This window comes from Eptesicus fuscus, chromosome 23 (assembly GCF_027574615.1).
Source record: "Eptesicus fuscus isolate TK198812 chromosome 23, DD_ASM_mEF_20220401, whole genome shotgun sequence".
NCBI lineage: Eukaryota > Metazoa > Chordata > Mammalia > Chiroptera > Vespertilionidae > Eptesicus > Eptesicus fuscus.
In genome coordinates this window covers 17,108,293-17,129,601 of record NC_072495.1, presented here as the reverse complement: position 1 = coordinate 17,129,601, position 21,309 = coordinate 17,108,293, and the positions used below count along the sequence as shown (strand labels likewise).

The 21,309-nt window shown below is 52.7% G+C and overlaps 1 protein-coding gene across 1 annotated transcript; it reads right to left on the bottom strand.

The window, feature by feature from the left end:
• Positions 1-716: 716 nt before the first annotated feature.
• KCNJ5 (potassium inwardly rectifying channel subfamily J member 5) lies at positions 717-5,566 on the bottom strand. Its single transcript, XM_054712687.1, has 2 exons — positions 4,627-5,566; positions 717-1,039 (listed from the first exon to the last, which is right to left on the bottom strand). Exons 1-2 carry the CDS (start codon positions 5,561-5,563, stop codon positions 717-719), a joined length of 1,260 nt encoding a protein of 419 aa, XP_054568662.1. The 5' UTR covers positions 5,564-5,566.
• Positions 5,567-21,309: the final 15,743 nt, after the last annotated feature.

Here is a 21,309-nt window from a genome sequence, read left to right as displayed (position 1 = left end):
GGAGCTCTGTGGCCCAGGCCACCCTCTGAGAGTCACGCTAAGGAGATGAAAGGTCCAGCAGGCGGCCTTGGACACGCAGAGCTCAGTTGAGAAAACACACACCCTTCACGGATCACGAGACACCATCAAGGCCCTGTTCTCTGCAGCGCCCAATAGTGGTTGTGGGTCTAGATCGGAAAGGCCGACCCTGTGTGACTTGGACCCACCCTGACGCATGAGGTCTGTGACCTCCATCTAGGATGGGTGTTTGAGCCTCTAAGAGGGCAGAATCTCTCCTCCTTGAATCCATGATGAGTCTTGGGCTGGTAGGAATGAGGGGCTGGGGGTGACTGCCCTCCGTAGGTGTCAGCCCTAGCGGGGGGCTGCCCGTGGGTCTGTGAGACCCGAGGAGGGAGGTGACTCTGGGCCAGCTGATGGAGGTGTGTGAGGGCAGAGGCCACGCTGAAACTTTCATTGTGGGGAATCCCATCCTGGCCTGGCCCTCAGCCAGCGCCCACAGAGGCTGGGAGAGAAGAGGCAGCGTTGCCTCGGGGGCCCGGGCAGGCCACCTGTTTGGAGAGGCCCTGAGCCGGGAGGTTCTGAGGCTGGATATACTACTCCTCTCCACAGAGTCCCCCAAACATGGCACTCAGTGAGTTCACCCCACCCCAGCCCTGGCGCTGCAGCATCTGAGCTCATAGAAGCCAGTGAGGGAGGCTGCGGGGAGAGTGCAGCCCTTACACCAAGCCCCTGGTCTCCCGGGACCCATTCATTCCCTCCAGCTGGTCCTCTCCATCCTGCTCAGCCTCAGCATCCAGCTCTGCTTTAGCACAGCTTCCTGGCAGGGGGGTGCTGGGGAGGCACGGGAAGAGCCGGCCTTCCTGCTTCATTTCCGCCAGCTCCTTGGCACAGCAGCTGGGCGTGTTGGTCTCATAGGTGTCATGGAAGGTGTTGTAGTCCACCTCATAGAAGCCCTTCTCCAAGGTGAGGACGGGCGTGAACCGGTGGCCCCAGAGCACCTCTGTATCCATGTAGGAGCTCCGCGCTTGGCAAGTCATGCCTGCAGAACACAGGGTACATGTATTAGGCCTGCCCAAGGCATGCATGCATCCAACCGTGCAGTTATCATCCATCTATTCTTTCATTCACCCACTCCTCCCACTGATGCCCCCATCCATCCATCCATCCATCCATCCATCCAACCAACCATCCAACCATCTAATTATCCATCTAATTATCCATCCATCTGTTCACCCATTCACCCATCATTCATCTCTCCATGCATCCACCCACCCACCACTTGATCATTCATCAAGCATTTGCTGAACATCTACTTTGTGCTAAGCTAAATAAGAAAGAAGTCCTTGCCCTGAAGGAGCTCAAGGTGTGAGCCAGAACGTAACAAATTAAATGCAAGATTCTGGCATGGGCTCCTGGAGACTGGAGTGGATAATTCTGGAATAGCCAGAGCTATGGACATGGGACATGGTTCCTGAAAACAGCACTGAGACTGAGCAGAAAAGAGGCAGGGCAAGAGCTTGAACAAAGACATGTTCAGAGTGAGTGCACACAGAGTAGCAGACAGGCATTTAGGACACACGGGGATTGTTTTGAGTAGACACAACTGAGCAGAAAACTCTCTCTCTCTCTCTCTCTCGCTCTCTCGCTCTCTCTCTCACACACACACACACACACACACACACACACACACACACACAGCTGGCTCCTTGATGGGAGCATGCTCCAATGCCTCTGCTCTCTGTCCACTCAGCCCGGCATGCCCGTGTTATTTTTGGGTGTCGCTTGCTCTCCGGAGAGGGAGGGGAACTTTGTTTCATGGGCCAGGAAGCCTCTGTGCTCAGGGCAGTCAGGAAGCCCCACTCTGATACGGAATCTTCTGCCCACGGAAGGGACGAGCAAGCGCTCTCTGCGAGCTGGAGGAGAAGCCCGCAGCTTTGGCCCCTCTCTGGAGGGGGTCTCAACAACCCGTCCAGGTCAGAGGCTGCTTCCCAGCAGTCTGTGCTCCATACTGGGCCACCCCAGTGCACCCTGCCCACCGCGGGCTCTGGCTTCTGGACTGCTCTCTGCTCTGGGGGTGGGGGAGGGGGCTGCCTGGGTCGGGACTTGCCATTTAGTCGTTGCCCCTCATTGTCCAACCCCCAGCATTAGCAGAGCTGTGGGGCTCAAGCTGGGTACCAATCAGCCTACCAGCGGTCAGGTCAGCTGTCGCAGATTCTAGGCCTCAGGAAAGACAGCGGGCAGGGCCTCCACAGCGCCTGTGGGTCCAGCCTTGGGGCTCTGCCTGGTCTTCTGTCCCCATCCAGGGTGGACAGGGGGTGACCCTGCAGCTAGAGATCCCACCTGTGCCCCTGATGGTCCTCTTTCAAAGCCTCAGGTGCCAGGCACGATGCTGTTGATGTTATTTATTGAATCGTTCAATCCCCCAATGACCCTGTGAGAGTGGAATCCTCATTGACTGACCACTCTCAGAGGCAGGTGATGGCAGAGTTGTGCTGGGCAAACCCGGGCCTGAATCACAGCCCATGCTGGGCTCCATACGTGTGGCCATCAGGCCATTAAAGTCGTTGATCAGGGCAGATATCGGGGGGGGGGTCTCCTTCCTTCATCTCCCTGGCCTCCCTGCAGTCCCGAGGACAGCAGCGAGGGGAACCCAGGTCATGGTGGGGGAGAAGGTCCCCAGAAAGGTCGAGTCAACTGCAGGCCACTGACTTGGAAGGAGACCAGATGACCAAAGCCAGCTGTGCAGGCTCCAAACCCACTCCCTCTGCTTCAGGTGGCAGTGAGGGTGGCCAGGGGGGTGGCAAGGGCAATGCCTTCCTTCCCATTTGTCCCCATGGGTCTGATCTGACCCCTCATTCGTGGCCTTGGAGTTGAGCTCCTCCTCCAAAAACTCAGCCTGTGTTCTGACCCTGAGCCCCGCACCAAGGGCAGCACAACCCGTGAACCCCAGCCCGGCTGGAGGAGGCTTCTTGCATCCTGACTGCCTTCAGTCCCAGGGGCCCCCCTGCAGCTGCCACCACATGCTGCCTGGCCCGGCTCCGCCCAGCAGATGGCCAAGCGGCCTGGCTGCACCAAGCCCCTGGGGCCCATTAATATCCCCAGCCACGTCCCACTGGCTCCGCAAGGGAGCTCCGTGGCTGCCCCTGCCTGGCTCTCCCACTCAGCAACCAGCTTTCTGGAAGGTGCGGATGGCTTGTTTGGCCGCCAGTGTGACAGGCCCCTCACATTAGGGGCAGCGTGGTGTGGTGGACCAGGCTTTAGATCTGTACGTGAAGGCCTGGGTGTGACCACCTCGTCTGCACGAAGCTGCCCCCTGCAGATGGAAGCCAGCCCTGCGTTGTTGTTGCAAACATTAGAAAAATGCTTCTTCAAAGGAGTTTTCTACAAGTGCTCTGTCTACTCAGTGAAAAAAGGAGAAGGTAGTAAGAGGAGTGAGGGGGAGGTGACTAAGGAGCAGGTGTGGGTTTGGCTAGAAGGCCCCTCATCCAGGGGGGTCCGGCCACGGTGGGTGTGGGGCTTGGACTCCATGGGCCCAGGGCTCCCCAGAGCCCCACATGGAGCTCTGTGTGACCGAGGAATGAGGACACTCACGGCTGCCAGCTGCCTGTCAGAGTCAATAGCTAAGCAGGGAGGTGCCAGGCTGGCTGTGGAGAGGGCACGGCTTGGGCATACATGGATGTGGAGAGTTCTCTGCACACCCAGTGTTCACTGAGCCGGAAGCTGGGGGCAGGCTGCTGGGTCAGGGGGAGGAGCCAGAAGAGCCCCCTTCCCATAGGTCTGGGACATAGGTATCTCTTCAAAAAGAGGACTCTGAGCCGGGCCTGCATGGCTCAGTGATTGAGTGTTGACCTATGAACCAAGGAGGTCACAGTTCGATTCCCGGTCAAGGCACATGCCCGGGTTGTGGGCTGGATCCCCAGTGTGGGGCGTGCAGGAGGCAGCCGATCAATGATGCTCTCTCATCATGGATGTTTCTATCTCTTTCTCCCTCTTCCTTCCTCTCTGAAACCAATAAAAATATATTAAAGAAAAAAGAAAAGATTCTGAGACTTGGGGAATCCCTGAGTCTGGGAAATGCAACTCACTTTCCTCTCTTCACCAAGCAATTCACAGCATAGAAAGACGCCTTAAAGTCCCATTGTTAGGAACCAGGTCCCCTTTGTTTAACCCCGTGTTCCCCAAAGTCATTTGCTCACACAGCTCTTCTCGGGTAGACACCGGGGCCAGGCTGGGAGGAGGCAGGTGGGTTAGCCTGTTGGAAACTAGTGACAACTTTGGGGTCCCTGACCCTACAACTTAGTAGCACCTCTCTTGGGCAAATAATAACTCGCCTGCCTGTGCCTCTGTTTCCTAACCTGGTACCTCAGGAACAGTCTCTTAGGGCTGTGGGAGTGCATTAAATGAGACCTTATGTATTGCAAGTTTAGAGCCGGGCCTGGAAGGTGGGAGGGTTCGCTGAACACCAGCTGTTGTTATTGCTCGACCTCGAGCAACAAGGTCACACTTTGGGGAGCAGCTGGCGGACTCAGCCAGCTCAGGATTCTCAGGCAGGATCGTCCCCCCTCCGCAATGCCAGGGGCCTAAGCTCCTGGGCGTGGGACGGCCAAGGAAGACGAAGTGTCTTACCTGTGGCCTCCACCATCCCTTCCAGAATGACCACGATTTCAAACTCCTCTTGGCCCAGCTGGGCCCGAGACATCTCCCAGAAAGGGCTCTTCTCGTTGATCTCGTGGGAGATGATGAGCGGCGACACCAGGAAGAGCCGGTCGTCCCCGGTGTCGAAGCCCACGTTGATGTCGGTCTGGTTCAGGGGGATGAACTCCCCCTCTTTGGTCTGCCGGGACTTGATGAGCTTGGCCCGGATGGAGGCCTCCACGATGTGGGAGTTCCTGAGGTCCCCCACGCGGAACATGAGGCAGAGCCTCTCGTCCCGCATGGAGATGACCGCGTAGTTGGAGAACATGAGCGTCTCGGCTCTCTTCTTGGGCTGACTGATCTTGACGAACATGCAGCCCACCATGAAGGCGTTGACGATGGAGCCCAGGATGGCCTGCACCATGAGGAGGATGATCCCCTCGGGACACTTCTCCGTGATCACCCGGAAGCCGTACCCGATGGTGGTTTCCGTCTCGATGGAGAACAGGAAGGCGGACACGAAGCCACTGAGGTTTTCCACACAGGGAACCCACTCTTTGTCCCCGACGTGGTCCAGGTCGCCCCGGATGTAAGCGATGAGCCACCACAGGAAGCCGAAGAAGAGCCAGGTGATGGTGTAGACCATGGTGAAGACCAGCAGGTTGAAGCGCCACTTGAGGTCCACCAGCGTGGTGAAGAGGTCGCTCAGGTACCGGTAGGTCTCCTGGACGTTGCCGTGGTGCACGTTGCACTTGCCGCTCTTCTCCATGTAGCGCTGGCGGGGCTTCTTGCCCTCGGCCAGCAGGCGGGTGCGGTCGGTGGCGATGGGCACGTAATCGCGAGCCTGCTTGGGGATCTTCCTGGGGTCTCTGGGAGTGACTCCGATCTCCATATTCTGGTTCATAGCATTCCTGGAATCCCCAGCCATCGCTGGGACACCTGAGTGAAAAATAAAGACATCATCATGAAGTGGACTATTCTGATTCTTAGAGACAAAGGACTTCAAGGTCACTCCCGCCTCTGAGCTCGCCAAGGCCTCTCCTCTAGGTACAGTCGACCAGACTGTGGAATTCTCAAGGCTGAGAACATGTTTTCTTTCTTTTTTTTAAAAAAAAATATATTTTATTGATTTTTTACAGAAAGGAAGGGAGAGGGAATGAGAGTTAGAAACATCAATGAGAGAGAAACATCAATCAGCTGCCTCTTGCACACTCCCCACTGGGGATGCGCCTGCAACCAAGGTACATACCCTTGACTGGAATCGGACCTGGGACCCTTCAGTCCGCAGGCCGATGCTCTATCCACTGAGCCAAACCGGTTAGGGCGGCAACATGTTTTCTTAATGATTGACTTGTATCCCTGGTGACTAGTACAGGGTTGAGGGTCATAGAGGGTCATTAGGTGTTTGTTGAAGGAATCGATGAGGTATAATAGAGGGTCAATAGGTGTTTGTTGAAGGAATCAATGAGCAGTTCCTAGGTGCAAACTAGACATGATGGTTAAAGGAGTTAAAGAAATCTGGGAGCAATTTAAAAATTACAATTGCAACAACTTACTAAATTCTTTGCATAGCCCACATGTTATACATGGACTGTCACTTGTATCCACAACAACCCATTGGAGTAGGATCTCCTACTGTCTGTGATAAATACTGCATTGTTTGCTTACGCATCATGTTTACTTCTAACAGTCTCTTTCCCTCCATTAGAATGTAAGCTCGGTGGTTGCCAGAGGCGGGAGGGAGGGGGAGGGAGGGAGTGAAATGGGTGAAGGGTTCATCCGGCTGGCAGCTGGCTTGGCTCAGTGGTTGAGCGTCAACCAGAAACTAAGAGGTTGCTGGTGTGATCCCTGGTCAGAGCAGATACCTGGTCAGGGCACATGCCTGGGCTGCAGGCTCAATCCCCAGTGGGGGCCATGCAGGAGGCAGTTAATCAATGACTTGCTCTCTCTCATCGATGTTTCTATCTCTCTATCCCTATCCCTTCCCCTCTCTCTCAAAACATATATATATATATATATATATATATATACACACACATATATATATATATATTTTTTTAACCCCTCACCCATTTCTTTAATATAATATAATATATATTATACATATATATTATATTATATTAAAGAAATATATATTATATTATATTAAAGAAATATATATTATATATATATATTAAAGAAATGGGTGATGGGTTCAAAAGGCACAGACTTCAGTTATAAGGTAGGTCCTGAGGGTGCAATGTCCAGCATGGTGATTATAGGTAACAATACTGCTTGAAAGTTGCTGAGTAGCTCTTAAATGTTGTCGCATAAGAGAAAATGTTGTGACTGTGTGCTGAAGTGCTAAGGACGTTACCTAGACTTCCTGTGGTGATGATTTTGCATTGCATACATATATCAAATCATTATATTGTACACCTAAAACTAATGCCATGTTCTGTCAGTTATATCTCAAAAATAAAGTTTTTAAAAGGCTGTAAAACGTTTTTGGAATGTGAGCTGCTCTTGAAAGAATCACCCAGAAGCTGTGGTACTCGGTCTGATTTCCTGATGTTCTGCTCACACCCGTTTAAGATGACAGAAGATTATCTCTGATCCTCACAACAACGCTATCAGACCAGTGCTGTTATTCTCTCTCCAACCTTCCGATGAGAAGGTGAAGTTCAGGCAGAGAGTGGCTGAGTGAGGTTTGGGTCTCGGTTTCCGCACGCCAGCACCCACCATACGTGGCCCGCAGAGTGGATGTTCTATGGCTCGTGCGTAGACTGATGAGCTGCTCCCTCCAGAAAGTTCTATGACCTTCTGATCCTGGGAGAAGCCGCCTCCCAGACTGCTATCATTCAGTCCTTCTTCCTCTTCATAAACAAGCTTTTCTTGGTTTCCTGGGGTCTCGCCTTCCCCAGAAACTACATCCCCGATAGGACAACCTGGATGAATGTCCCCTAACCTCAGAGCCAGCTGCCTCACAGACCACGCAAGGAAGCTTTCGGCCCCCACGAAAATCGGTGACGCTGGCAGACCGATGGCAGCAGCTTCCAGATATCTCACCGAGGGGCACAGAAAGGCTGTTTGTGTGGGACTTCCGTTGCCCACTTCCCACTCTGCACAGGGCCACCTGCTCCTGCTCCTGATGCGACAGTCACAAAGGCAAATGAGGGATGCGCTCGGTGCTGTTTGCAGGATCCCAGCATGAGTTTGCTCTGCCCCCAGGCAGGAGACTTTTCCGGAAAACTCCATGGGAGATGCCCAGAAGCAGTGAGACACGCCAGGAATCCCAAGGCCCCGTGTGCCCCTGGGACCTCAGCGGCTGGACCCAGATGAGGCCCAAGGGGTGCGCTGCTGGAGCTCCCCAAACCCCTGAAGCTGGGCAGGCAGGCGCAGTGCCCACAAGAGGAGTCCTTGGCTGGGGCACCTGGGAAAGCGCGCTCTGCTCTCCTGCCCTCAGCTCTTTGGGGAAAACAGCTTTCTGCTGATTTTCTGCACTGTTTCCTCTTTATTTTTAAACACATGTTCATGTATTCTTGGAGGAGGAGGCCTTGTGCTGTCCTGGAAGCGGAGAAGGGTTTTCTAGGACACTCGGCCCAGATGGGAAGCCGCTGGTGACCAGCAGATGGGAAAGGGGGCTCCCTCCAGTCCGGTCCTGGGGTGCGTTCTCCCAGGGCCTGGGCTTATCTGCGGAAGCGGCACCTCACTCAGCCCAGGTGAGATCCAAGTCTTGCTCAGCTGCACTTGAAACAAACACCCAGAAGCTGTGGTACTCGGTCTCATTTCCTGATGATCCCAGACTTGCTCTGGGATCCAAAGCCAGAGTCTCTACCTGCCTTGGCCTCAGTTTACTGCTATAAAACGGGACTACTATCTTCTGCCCATCCAGTCCTGAGGGCCATTATGGGGATCCAGGGGAAGAATGTCTGAATAGGAACCTAAATGTAAGTATAAATGTAAATGTATATGCATCAACTCTCCTTGAATTGAAATGTAATACAATATTCCATTAGCCCCATTTTATTTTATTTTTTAATATATATTTCTATTGATTTTTTACAGAGAGGAAGAGAGAGGGATAGAGAGTTAGAAATATCGATGAGAGAGAAACATCGATCAGCTGCCTTCTGTACATCCCCTATTGGGATGTGCCCACAACCAAGGTACATGCCCTTGACCGGAATTGAACCTGGGACCCTTGAGTCCGCAGGCCGACGCTCTATCCACTGAGCCAAACCGGTTTCGGCCCATTAACCCCATTTTAAACAGGAAGAAAGAAGCCTAAGCATCTGAGAATGGAAAGCACCCCAGCCCCTACCCCAATTTGCAGGGCAAGCTTGGAGCTGAAAGGCTTGAAGCCTCTACTACCCAGATTTCTTCAAAGAAAGAGCAAGTGAAACACACATTTTAGAAACCTTAGCCATCAAGTCAAAAGAATATTCAGGGGCAGTGAGATTCTTTTTATTGAGATACTAGAGGCCCGGTGCATGAAACTCGTGCACTGGGGCGGGGGGGGGGGGTCATCCCTCAGTCCAGCCTGTGCCCTCTCACAGTCCGGGACTCCTTGCTTCTTACCGCCCACCTGCTTGCTGCTCCTTAATGCTTGGCTCGCTGCCCCTTAGTGCTGCTGTGGAGGTGGGAGAGGCTCCCGCCACTACTGCTGTGCTCACCAGCCATGAGCCCAGCTTCTGACTGAGCAGCGCTCCCCCTGTGGGAGCGCACTGACCGCCAGGGGGCAGCTCCTGCATTGAGTGTCTACCCCTGGTGGTCAGTGTGCATCATAGCGACCGGTCATTCTGGTCGTTCTGCTGTAACGGTCGCTTAGGTTTTTATTATATAGATAACTGACATATCAAATTGTATTATGAGGTTTTCAAGAGCCATTCTATTAATTTATGCATCTGTTCAGCCATCATTAGCTGAGCCACCACTACAGTCCATCTCCTGTGCTTGGAGCTGGAGATAAAGCACTGACTAAGATAAACGCAGATGCAGGCCTGTGTAGTTGATATTCTAGCCTTGCCCCTTTGAACCCAGGGGTCTGTGGGCACTGCCTGTGGAGGGAGGAGCAGGGAGAAAGGCTGTGACTGGCCTGGCTGGGTACCACACCCACGCTCCGCACGCAGGACCAGGGAGAGGCACCCATTTGAGCAAACCCTATTAAACCTCCTCACGCCCCTCCCTGCTCTTCATCTGCAGTCCTTCCTGTGTCCCTGGGTGCGAAGCTGTGCCGAGACACGAGGAAAGCTCTTGGGGAAAAAGTCCAACAAAGTGGTTTCATCTCTTTGATATAAAAATACAAGGGGAATCAAAAGAGGCAACATCAAAGGAAGTTGCGTTGTAAGGGACACATTAACGAATGTCACATCCATGGCAATGGACGCCAGTGTGAAGAATCCCAACCGCTCCCTCCCCAGTGAAGGAAACTCTGTGGAGGACGCTCTGAAAGTCAGGAGCTAGACAGGAGCTGGACAGGTGCTGCCCTTGGGCGGCAGCGGGGTTTCCCGAACAGTGCGCCGGGCTGGGAGTCTTGTCTCAGACGCAGTTTCCTTACGTGGAGATGGGAAGAGCAGACACCTCCTTTCTTTCCTATGCTGGGTCCAAGTCTGCCTTCCCTGAGATGTGGGGTACGGGGTGAGGTTGGAGGAAGAGTGGCGGCGGGGGAGGATATACTCAGATCTCACACTGAGCTATTCGTACGCTGTTCTATAGGAATCTCCATGGCCGTGCTGGTTGTTGAGACATGAAAATATTCCAAACAGGTTGGTGAATAGGCTGCCCCAACGCCCTCGGAGGTCCTCCAGGTGAGCAGGGAGCCTTAAAGGTGTGGTCACAAAATCAACCGATGAAGGACATAGAAACAGAGGCGTGGATACATGGAACAGACCGACAGCTGTCCAGGGGGGTGGGGGAGGGGCGGCTGGATGAAAGAAGGTGAAGGGATTAGCCAAAGAACATCTATGCATAACCCATAGACACAGATAACGATGTGATGTTGGCCAGAGGGAAGGGGGGGTAGGGGCTGGGTGGAGGTGGGTAAGGGGTGGGGGGAATGGGGAAATCTGTAATAGTATAAACAATAAAAATACAGTTAAAGGTGTTATCAATAGACTATGTAGTAGGTATAGGAAGGCTGAATTCTAAGATGCTCAGAAGGCTCCTGCCTTCGTCCCCCAGGTATATTCCCCCAGACTTGGGGTCAGGGCACTTCCTTGGCATGATTCGATCATGTTACAGCCCAGGTGACTTGAAGACATCTCTTCTGGGGTGCGCCCGGCCTACTCAGAGAGGCGCTTGGAGGGACGGGGTCTTTCCTGAAGCAGGGGCTTCGATGCCTGCGAGGGATGAGCTGGGAGGGAAATTCTCCTTTCTGGCTTTAAAGATGGAGGAGGCCATGGGGCAAGGGATATGGGTGACCCCCTACGAGCTCAGAGCAGCCCCTTGAGGACAGCAGCAAGGACAGGGGGACCTCAGTCCTGCAAACCACAAGGAACTGACTCCTGCCACAGCCACAAGAGCTTGGGGGAGGCCCTGAGTCCCCAATGAGGAGGCAGCTTGCTAAGGCCCGAGTTTTAGCCTTTAGACATCCGAGTGGAAAGCGCGGCACTGTCGAGACTGGACTTCTGCCCTCCAGATCTGGGCGCTGTTTTAAGCCGTCACATCGGTGGTCATTTGCTGTGATGGAAATAAACCACTAATACCGTCTAGAAGCCAGAGCCAGGCAATGGCCAGGCAGGTGGACTCTGGCATCAGACTGCCTAGCTCCTTACTGTACCTTGAGCCCAGGACTTTGGGGGAAGGTACTTCTCTAAGACTCAGTTACTTGACCTGTAAAATGGGGATGAAAATGGTGTCAACCAGAACAGGTGGCTGTGAGGATGAAATGAAAGGTGTGTGTACACCGAGTGGCCAGATTATGATGATCTCTGAACGCATAACAATCTGGCCACTCAGTGTGTGTATATCTTATATAATAAAAGGCTAATATGCAAATTGTCCCCTTGACCAGGAGTTCGACCAGCAGGCAGGCCGGCCAACCGCCCATGTCCCCTCGCCTTGGCCAGGCTGGCCGGACCCCACCCATGCACGAATTCATGCACCGAGCCTCTAATATATATATACACACACATTGAGTGGCCAGATTATTATGCTTTCAGAGATCATAATAATCTGGCCACTCAGTGTATAGTCAGGGCTTACAGAAGCTCTAAGTGATGGCTATTGTTTGTTGTTATTATTATTATTTTCTACCTAGGGGTAGGGTTGGCAGAGGGGTGGAGAGGCCCACCCCAGTGCTTCAAGCATTTCAAGGATGAGGAAGGGGAACTACCGGGTCCCCAGTGGCCCTGCGTGCCAGCATCCTGCTTCCGTGGCTTCATGTCATTTGCTCCTACAAGGGAGGGACAATCTTCCTTTCCCAAAGCGGGAAACTGGGAGAGAGCCTCAAGAACGTGCTCACAGTCACACAGCCTTGGAGCTGCAGGCGCCAGGCGGCAGGTCCAGGGAGGCAGGGCCTCTAGCGCTCCTGCTCAGAGCGGAGGCCCTGTCCCGGGAACCAAGAGGGCAGCCCGAAGCCGGTGTCCGAGTCCCTCTTAGCCAGGGAGGGGTCAGCCCGCGGCATCCGCCACCCAGAGCCCATGTGCCCAAAGCACACTGCTGGGCTGGCTCCTCCCAGGGGGCCAGACCTGGTTTCCCGCTTCCAACATCACCAATCTCAGGGCAAGGACAGCAGCCGCACCCCCTCTTTTCGGTGCATTCTGAGGGCTAATGGGAAAGAGCCCGGGAGTAGTAAATCTTTAAAAACCCATCTGGTATTTTATTTAAAACCCTTTTCGTTTCGCAGCTATTTGTTCTCATCAACCTAGGTGGGAGTCTAGTCTTTAATTCTTGGATGTTTTACGGTCTTACTTTTTGAACTTGAGTTAAAAAAATATATATCTAGGTGAGGCCGGCCGCTGTGACTCAGTGGTTGAGTGTTCACCTATGAACCAGGAGGTCACGGTTCAATTCCCTGTCAGGGCACATGCCTGGGATTCAGGCTCCATCCCCAATAGGGGGTGTGCAGGAGGCAGCGATCAATGAGTCTCTCTCACTGATGTTTCCCGCTCTCTGCCTCTCTGAAATCAATAAAAATACATTAAAATGGAAAAAAAAAATCTAGGTGATAGCACAGGAGATATTAAGTGTGAAAATCCCTTGGAAACTGGCACAGATTCATTCAGCCAGTCAATCAGTGAAACCCCCATTGGAAAGACTCTGTCAGTGGGCACTGTGCTGGGTGCTGAGCCGGGTGCTGGGGAGGCAGGAGGGGGAGGTCAGCGCTGCACCAGCCTCCCCTCACTTCCCATCACAGCTTCTTGTTAAATGCAGACTCTGACTCAGTAGGTCGGGGGTTCCCAGTGTGGACGGAAAACCTAAACCTCGGGGCGCCTGCACGGTGGCCTCACCAACTCAGAGAACACACAGGAAGGTCTGAAGGTAAAAATTCCTAAGCAAAAGCGTGTCCCGGCAGGCAGCCACATCCTTGGCCTGTAAGCGTCCTGGACAAGGGTCAGTCTTTGCCTGAAGGGAGCCTGTCTGTTGTCCTGTGCAGCTAAGGGATCAGAGCTCTGAATCTCAGAGAAATCCCCTTTTCCAGACCTCCCAGGGCACAACCACCGGCACCTGAGCAGAGACCACAGCGCCCTCGCTGTTCTCTTGTTCCCTGAATGCCACCTCCACCTGCTGTCAATGTTAACCATTAACTGCCCCCACACCCGCGGGTGTAAAAGAAGGATGTGTTCTCCATTTTGCCTTTTTATCTGATCCCTGCTGATTTCCCTGCTTTGCTTTCTCCCGCCCCCTTAATCTACCACCCGTGGATAGCATGTAACCCCCCTACATCTCCTCCTTTTATTCTAATGTATAAAATAAGCTGTAAAACTGCCATTCTCCGGAGCATTTTTTTTAATCCACTGAGATTTTGCTTCCTCGCAATTGTCATCAATCTGGCTCAAATGAACTCGTAAAAACTCTACAGGTTTAGACATTTCTTATGGCAACTCCTGAACCTGCAGTTTTTCAAGGAACTTCCGGTGATGTGGGTGCTGCTGGTCCTCAGTCTAGTCCCCACCCTGGTCCTCAGTCCAGGCCCGTCCTGATCAGCCGGGAGCTGGGCCCTCGCTGAGGCCTGTGACCCAGGCCGGAGCACCTGACCCCAAGCTAACAGGCAGCCTGCGCCAAGGGCCGCGGCTCTATTTTCTGTCTTCCAGGAGCTCATGTTATGGCCGGTAACACACAGGCAACAATCAGCGCAAAGGAGTGACAGAGATCCAGGAGCTCTAAGCTCTGCGTGGCCAGGGTGGTCAGGAGGAGCCTGGGTGGGGAGGGTGGGCAGGAGGAGCTGGTGGCCAGAGTGGTAGGGAGGAGCCTGGGTGGGCAGGGTGGGCAGGAGGAGCTGGTGGGCAAGGTGGGCAGGAGGTGCTAGGATCCTGGTGGGCAGGGTGGGCAGGAGGAGACTGGGTGGGCAGGGTGGGCAGGAGGTGCCTAGGATCCTGGTGGGCAGGAGGAGCTGGTGGGCAGGGTGGGCAGGAGGAGCCTGGGTGGGCAGGGTGGGCAGGAGGAGCTGGTGGGCAGGGTGGGCAGGAGGAGCTGGTGGGCAGGGTGGGCAGGAGGAGCTGGTGGGCAAGGTGGGCAGGAGGTGCTAGGATCCTGGTGGGCAGGGTGGGCAGGAGGAGACTGGGTGGGCAGGGTGGGCAGGAGGTGCCTAGGATCCTGGTGGGCAAGAGGAGCTGGTGGGCAGGGTGGGCAGGAGGAGCCTGGGTGGGCAGGGTGGGCAGGAGGAGCTGGTGGGCAGGGTGGGCAGGAGGTGCTAGGATCCTGGTGGGCAGGGTGGGCAGGAGCCGGGGAGCCTGGTATAGGAGGCTGAGAGGAGCCTTCCTGCCCTGAGAACCTGGGAGCAGACAGTACCACCCCAGAGGCTCATTTATGGGGCACCCACTGCGTCCTCTCTGCTGGGTGCTGTCCATGCACTGTCTCCTTTAACACTTAAATCGAAGGAAGTCCGACTGGTGGCCTCCTTTACAGACCACCAAGGCAGTGATTTAGTGACTTGCCTAAGGCCACTCCCTTATTAAGCGGCAGGACCAGGGTGGTCTGACTCCACAGCCTCCCATGGCAGCACGGCTGCCTCCCTCTGAGGTGGCTCCTCCTCCACCCTCGGGGTTTCACCAGCTCGACAGTGGTTCTGAGCCTCTGGGCTCAGGCCCTGACACACGTGGCCAGGAGGCAGCCAGATGACATGTGCTGATTTGCGCCAGGAAACCAGTCTATGATTTACTGCTCTGTGCCTCGTGGCCAGTCTTCTGGGGCTAACCCTTCCTCTTGCTGGGGCTGTATCCTCCCCCACCCTCCTGCTTTCAGCTAGAGCTAAAGCCACCTCTTAGTGCTTACAGCTGCTCCTGGATTTTTCTAACTACAGCAATATTTGCGCCCACAGGTCCCTAACTGCTCCAAGCAGACCGGGTGTCCACGTGTCCCCGTGAACATCTATTGTCCTGGAATCATCAGAGTGTCCCATTAGCTCCCAGGAGTGTCTCTGTTTAACAAACAATATGGCCCCTGACAAGGAAGAGACCACTAACGGACAGCCGCCAATGTCATTCCTAACAACCCGTGGCTGGATTTGACTCCATCTAAGGCGTGCCTGCCTCTGTCGGGAGTGGGGTGAACATCGGCACTCGGGAATATTTTAGCTGAGTGGGGTGTGCAGTGTAGTCACCAGACCCATGAGGTCGGTACCGAGCTCTGCCGCCTGCAGAGGCAGAGGAGGGAGGCCGGGGCCCGGAGCGGCTTCTTCTTGCAACCCAGACACCGCAGGTGCTTGCTGATTGAATGAGACACCTTTCCTACTTTTATCCAAATGTGAGGCCTTGATAGAGGAAAAAGATTTTAAAAGGTATCACTCTCTTTATTTTAGGGAAAGCGATTATATGAACACATGGTAAATGCAACCAAAACTTGCTCTGGGTTTGGGGCACACCATAGGGAGTGGTGGGGACTGAGGTGAGCTGAACACACATGAAATCCAGGTACGGAAGCTCTCGCCATGCAAGGATCTGGTGCTGCACGATCTCCTGCTTTCTTTTTCCAGAAAAGCTAGAAATGACTTTTACACATGAAATTCCTTTTTTTTTTAAAAAAATGTTGACAGCGAATTCATCAGTTTTTGAAACAGCGAGCTAGCCTAGGAAAATATATCCGTGAGTCAGAGTCCATCGGTCAGCTGCCAATTTACACTCTGGGAGGGCCTTTCCATAGGGGCCCAAGCCAGGCTGTCCTTTAGTTTGGCCGAGCGTGGCGTTAAGCGTTATGGCAACATCAGTCCATTCTCCCCCCGTCTGCACTTTCCTGTTTGCACTAACGGGTCTGCCACAAACAGCCCGTCAGTTCTCCGTACAGAGGAAGCCAGGACGTCAACCTGGGACTCACACACCATAGCGGAGAGGGTGTGTGAGTCCCCTAGATCCCACCATCCTGGGTCCCAGGTCCTAACCAGCCTGTCTCCTTGTCCACAGCCTTGTCCCCTCTCCCTTCGCCCCTCTTTCGTGCAGGTGGCTGCCGTGACCCCAGAGCATCCGCTGCCTGGCTGCCTTCTCGTCTCCAGCTGCACCCCTTGCAGACTCGCTGCCGAGGGAGGTCTGGGGTAAGCAATCGGGCCTCCAGGCCCCTGCGGGTGGAGGTGGTATCAGTGCCGAGAGATTGCTGGCTATAAATACCTCAGAGAAGGTGGAGGGGGCCCCTCTCTACAGGAGGGGGGGCCAGGCCACCTCCAGGGCCGTTTCTGGCTCCGATGTAATGGATGCTGAGTGCCAGCGACGAGGGCATCCTGGGGCGACAGGGCTGTGGGGCTGTGTGAGGGGTGGAGGGAGACCACGTGGACTGGTTTTATGCCCAGGATGCTCCTGGCCGTCATGGGCTCACGAGCTCGGGAGTGTACACTCCCATCAGCTCTGCTCCAAGCTGAGCGCCTGGGAAAGGGGGTTCAGTGGAGGTCTGCCCTGGCCCTGGTGACTTTGGCAGCCCCTCTCTGGATGGCAGGAGGGTCTCGTGGCTATGTGAGGGGGGTGTGCTAGGAGCAGGGCGAGGGGCTTTCGGTGGGACCTGGAGCCAGGACAACGTGGATGAACAGACTGTCAGATGGGACACTTCACCGAGGATGCCCTGCTCACCATGTCCTCACGCTGAGCTGCTGAGGCCTCTGCAAGGGGCCGCTGGGTAAGGCAGGTGACAAAGTCCCGGGGACCAGGGCTCTGATGCTGAGAATGACCTTCCCTGGAGCCTCACAGGTCGCCCCTCCTCGGGCTTCTGTCCCAGGGCCGCCTCTGTCCCTCCAAGGGCAGTCCTTGAACCTGGTCCTCAGCGAAGTCAGGGTGAGGATGGGGGTGCAGGACTTGGGTCACAAGCTCTCTAGGGACCATGTGTCCCATCTGCGCCACTTTGCCTCTGCCCTTTGCACTCTGCTTTTGGTTTGAACATATGTTCCATGCATGTCCTCCAGCGGGCTGTGCTCACTGGGTTTCTTTGCACAGTGTCACCGGAAGTGACGTTTCTGTGTGCGCGCCTCTGCCCTGGCTGTCTTTCATGTGCTAATTCACGTGTTCATCTCAGCTTCCCTGAGGAGTGAGCACTTGTGCGCACTGTACAGACCAGGAGACCGAGACTCAGAGGAGGCAGGGACTGGCCCAGGCCACATGGCTTGTGAACAACACTGGCCTGGCTGCAGCGCACACGTTCCCCCACTCTCCCGCTCGATGCCCATCGAAGTCTAGAGCATGAAACAGTAAGACCGTGGTCCTGAAATGTAACCCTGACTCTCCCGGCGCTGAACCCCACCTTTTCCAACCACCCCCGACAGGTCCCTACCTGGTCTCCATCCTATATAGAGATGAAATATCCACAGGAATCATAAAGTCAATGAAATATCTGCCTTTTGATCAGGAAGAGCCTACCCTACCAAATACCAGTATAATGCACTTAGCCCCTTACCTGAATTGTCACAGGGTAAGAGCAGGTATGATGTCTGAGATAATACCAGTGTTACTATCACATGGACTCATTATGGGATGATCATGGTAGTGTGCATCTCTGTGGGTCCTTTCAGAACTCATGGGTTGGCTCATGAGAATCCTATCCAGTGGTCGGCAAACTCATTAGTCAATAGAGCCAAATATCAACAGTACGATTGAAATTTCTTTTGAGAGCCAAATTTTTTAAACTTAAACTTCTTCTAATGCCACTTCTTCAAAATAGACTCGCCCAGGCCGTGGTATTTTGTGGAAGAGCCACACTCAAGGGGCCAAAGAGCCACATGTGGCTCGTGAGCCACAGTTTGCCGACCATGGGCCTATACGATTAGTCCCATCTTTCAGTTGGATAGTGTGGTTTGTCCAGGGCACACAGGTACCGGCCAGCTCCCAAGATGACGACATTGTGGACACAGACACACTGAATGCGCCGTTTTACGTAAGGCAGACACTGAGAGATTTAACAGCAGGTCCAGCAGGTAGTCCTGGCCTTCAACTGGACGGTCAAGGGGGCCAGTCGGTGCCACCAAGGGCCCCAGACGGTGAGCCTGGGGCCTCCAGAGCCTCAGGCAGCCCAGACAAGGGGAAGGGAATTGGGAGCTCATTAAATTGCATCCTCGGAGGATGCTCCACCACATTCTAAGGAAGCAATAACCGTGGGCATTGTCTTTTGGTATCTGAAGAGAAACGTGTTCGCTGGAAGTGCTGGGGGCTAAGCCCATGCTTGCTTTGTCATTAAAGAAACAAAAGTACTGAGAGTTCACGGTAAAGATAAAAAGGAAAAAGAGAGGAGGATTAAATGGTGTTTCAAGGAAAGGTTTTTGAAAGGAAGACAGAAATCCTGTCTCAAATGGGAGCAGACAGATCTAGCATTTGCTGGAAGATTTCTCAAATCTTTGGAAAAAATAAGATGGAGACAAAAATGATCATTTTGATGCCATTTAAAAGATGCATTGGAGTATATCTAAATGAGTCCAAATATATTCAGCAATTTCTGAAAGGCCAAATTTAGGCCTAATGCAAGGTATGGAGTGTGGATGTGAAAGGCTTAATCACACGTGAGTACCTTTCAAGCTGACTTCATGTGTAGCTAATTATGGAGCCAAGGCACCTATGGAACAGGCTGTACACTGGCGGCTGAGGCTCTCCACTGGTTTGGCGCACATTTGCTTTAGGTGGAATATTTCATTTCCCTCCTTGACAGGCTGCTGCGGGCCACTCGCGGGCATTACACCTACTCATTTTAACACTTAGCCATGGCTTACTGGCTACGAGGCAAGACTCCCCCTCCCAAGCCCTTGTAGAAGATGTGTAAAAAAATGATGAATTAAAAGGGCATGGAAATCTAATTTATTTCCCATTTCCCCCCAGGTTTGTACCTGTTTATCCAGTACTTTTCCTTGTAAGCCTGTTATCTCTTTGGAAGTGAGCTGCACAGCGATGCTACATTCTCTTCATTGTAACCCTGGGCTGTGAGTATGTATTCTGCGGTAAATAATAAGGGAGATGAATAATTAAATCAAAATGAAAAACCACTTGTTTCCTCTCTACAGCCCAAGGGACACATTTCCTGGGCTGGTGCCAATTTATCAATGACAATTAGGGAATTAGAGATGGGCGTAGTGCAGAGAAGACAGGATGGAGAGAGCAAGAGGGTGTGAACATGAATATGCTTATACGCAAGTAAAAAAAGATGGGAGGTGGTAGAAGGTCAGGGAGCCAGTGAGGAAGGACCAGAGACGTGGGGCATCATGGGTAAGACTCTAATCATGATAGCTGAAATCTCCGGGGGGGTTACCATATACCAGATTGCATTTTAAATGCTTTTCATGTATTAAGTCATTTCATCATTTCAGAAAAGACATGAGATGGGTCCTGTTTTTCTCATTTCACAGATGAAGAAACTGAGGCACAAGACATGGTGAGTAAACTACTCGTGTTGTTTATCTGGATTTGAACCCAGGGGAACCAGCCATGAGGTCAAACTCTGAGTTTAAGAAAAACAAAAGAGAATGCCCCCAAATGACTCAATACACAGGAACGTGACAACTATCCTGGGAGAATGAATGAAACAGGAAAAGCCAGTGAGATAAAAGAACAGAGTGAAGAGAATTAGGGTTGAGAATGAAAGAAGGTTAAGAAAATAATCAATGAAAAGAAAAGACAGTGAAGAGAAGTGAAAGTGAATGTGGGCATCAGAATGAGAGTGGGGAAGAAGAAAAGAACCAATGGGTAAGAGAATCAGTCAAACGGAAATAAGTCATTGAACACTTAGAGCCAGACACTTCTCATTTGCTGTCTTATTGGATCTTTTCCATGCCATTTCACGGTAGTATTGTTATACCCATTTTACAGAAAGTAAAATGAAGGTCTGAGAAACTAAGTGATATGAGGGCACACAGTCAGTCATGGCGGAGCAAAAAGAACTGCTGTAAACCATCAATGCTGAGGAAAGAAATCAAAGAGTATCTGACTAAATGGAGAAACAAACTGTATTTCTAGATGGGAAGACACAAGCCAGTAAAGATGCAAATTCTCCCTAAATTGATATATAGATTTAATGTAATTCCAATAAAAATCTCACATGAGTTCTTTCTTTTGGAACTATAGATAAGATTATTCTAAAATCTACATGAAAGTCAAAGGCACTAGAATAGGTAAAACAATTTTGAAAAAGAATAAATGGATGACATCAGTCTACTCGATTTTAAAGCATTCTAAAGCTACAGTGATCAAGACTCTGTGATATTGGCAAAGGGGCAGATGTAGAGATCAATGAAACAGAACAGAGAACCCAGAAATAGGCCTTCACAGATACGCTCAATTGATTTTTGACAAAAGTGCCAAGGGAATTCAGTGGAAGAAAGACAGTCTTTTCAACAAATAGTATCAGAGGATGGGCAAAAAAAGTGAACCTTGACCCTTTAAGCCTCAGACTCTATATAAAAGTTAACTCAGAGTGGATCGTGGACTTATATGTAAAGAATACAACTATGGAACTTCTAGGGAGAAATATGGGAGAAACTCTATGAGATCAAGAGCAGGCAGAGAGTTCTTAGACAGAAAGCCTGACCCGTAAAAGAAAAAAACTGATGAGTTTGGGCCTCAACAAAATGAAAAGCATGTGCTGTGTAAAAGGCCCTGTTGGGAGGAGGATAAGACAAGATGCAGAGGAGTAGCCCCGACAAGTGGGTCACAGCAGATGAGCGTGAGCGAACGGGCGCTTGTCATGATCGCTCTTGTCCCTCCCCCTCCATGTCTCCTGTCACCCCCACCCCAGCCTCTGGCCATCAGATGGGTTGACCCTTGATGACTAGGAAGTGCTGTTGCCACCTGCCACGCTGGTCAGATGAAGCCCCGGCCTTTGCCCCTGGCCCGCTCGGGTCTGGAATGATAATGGAACCTCACACTGGCACACGGGCGGGTTCCCCGGGGTCATGTGCTGAGGGTCTGGTTCTGACATTTAACTTAACACGGCTGTTGACAAGGGCCGCTGCCAGCTGAGCTCCAGGGACGAGAATAGCTCCCTTATCAGAATGTCAAGGTGGGAGGAACAAGATAAGCTGTGCTGGGCGGGCGGGGCCCCCACCCCGTCCCTTGTCCCTGGGCAGCAGGGTCTGGGAAG

What these genes read in the sequence shown, in the direction of transcription:
- KCNJ5 (XM_054712687.1), bottom strand. Translation starts at nt 5,563, where the DNA reads ATGGCTGGGGATTCCAGGAATGCTATGAACCAGAATATGGAGATCGGA. An exon ending in AGGGATGGTGGAGGCCACAG is followed by an intron (nt 1,040 to 4,626) that starts GTAAGACACTTC and finishes TGTGTTCTGCAG; the next exon opens with GCATGACTTGCCAAGCGCGG.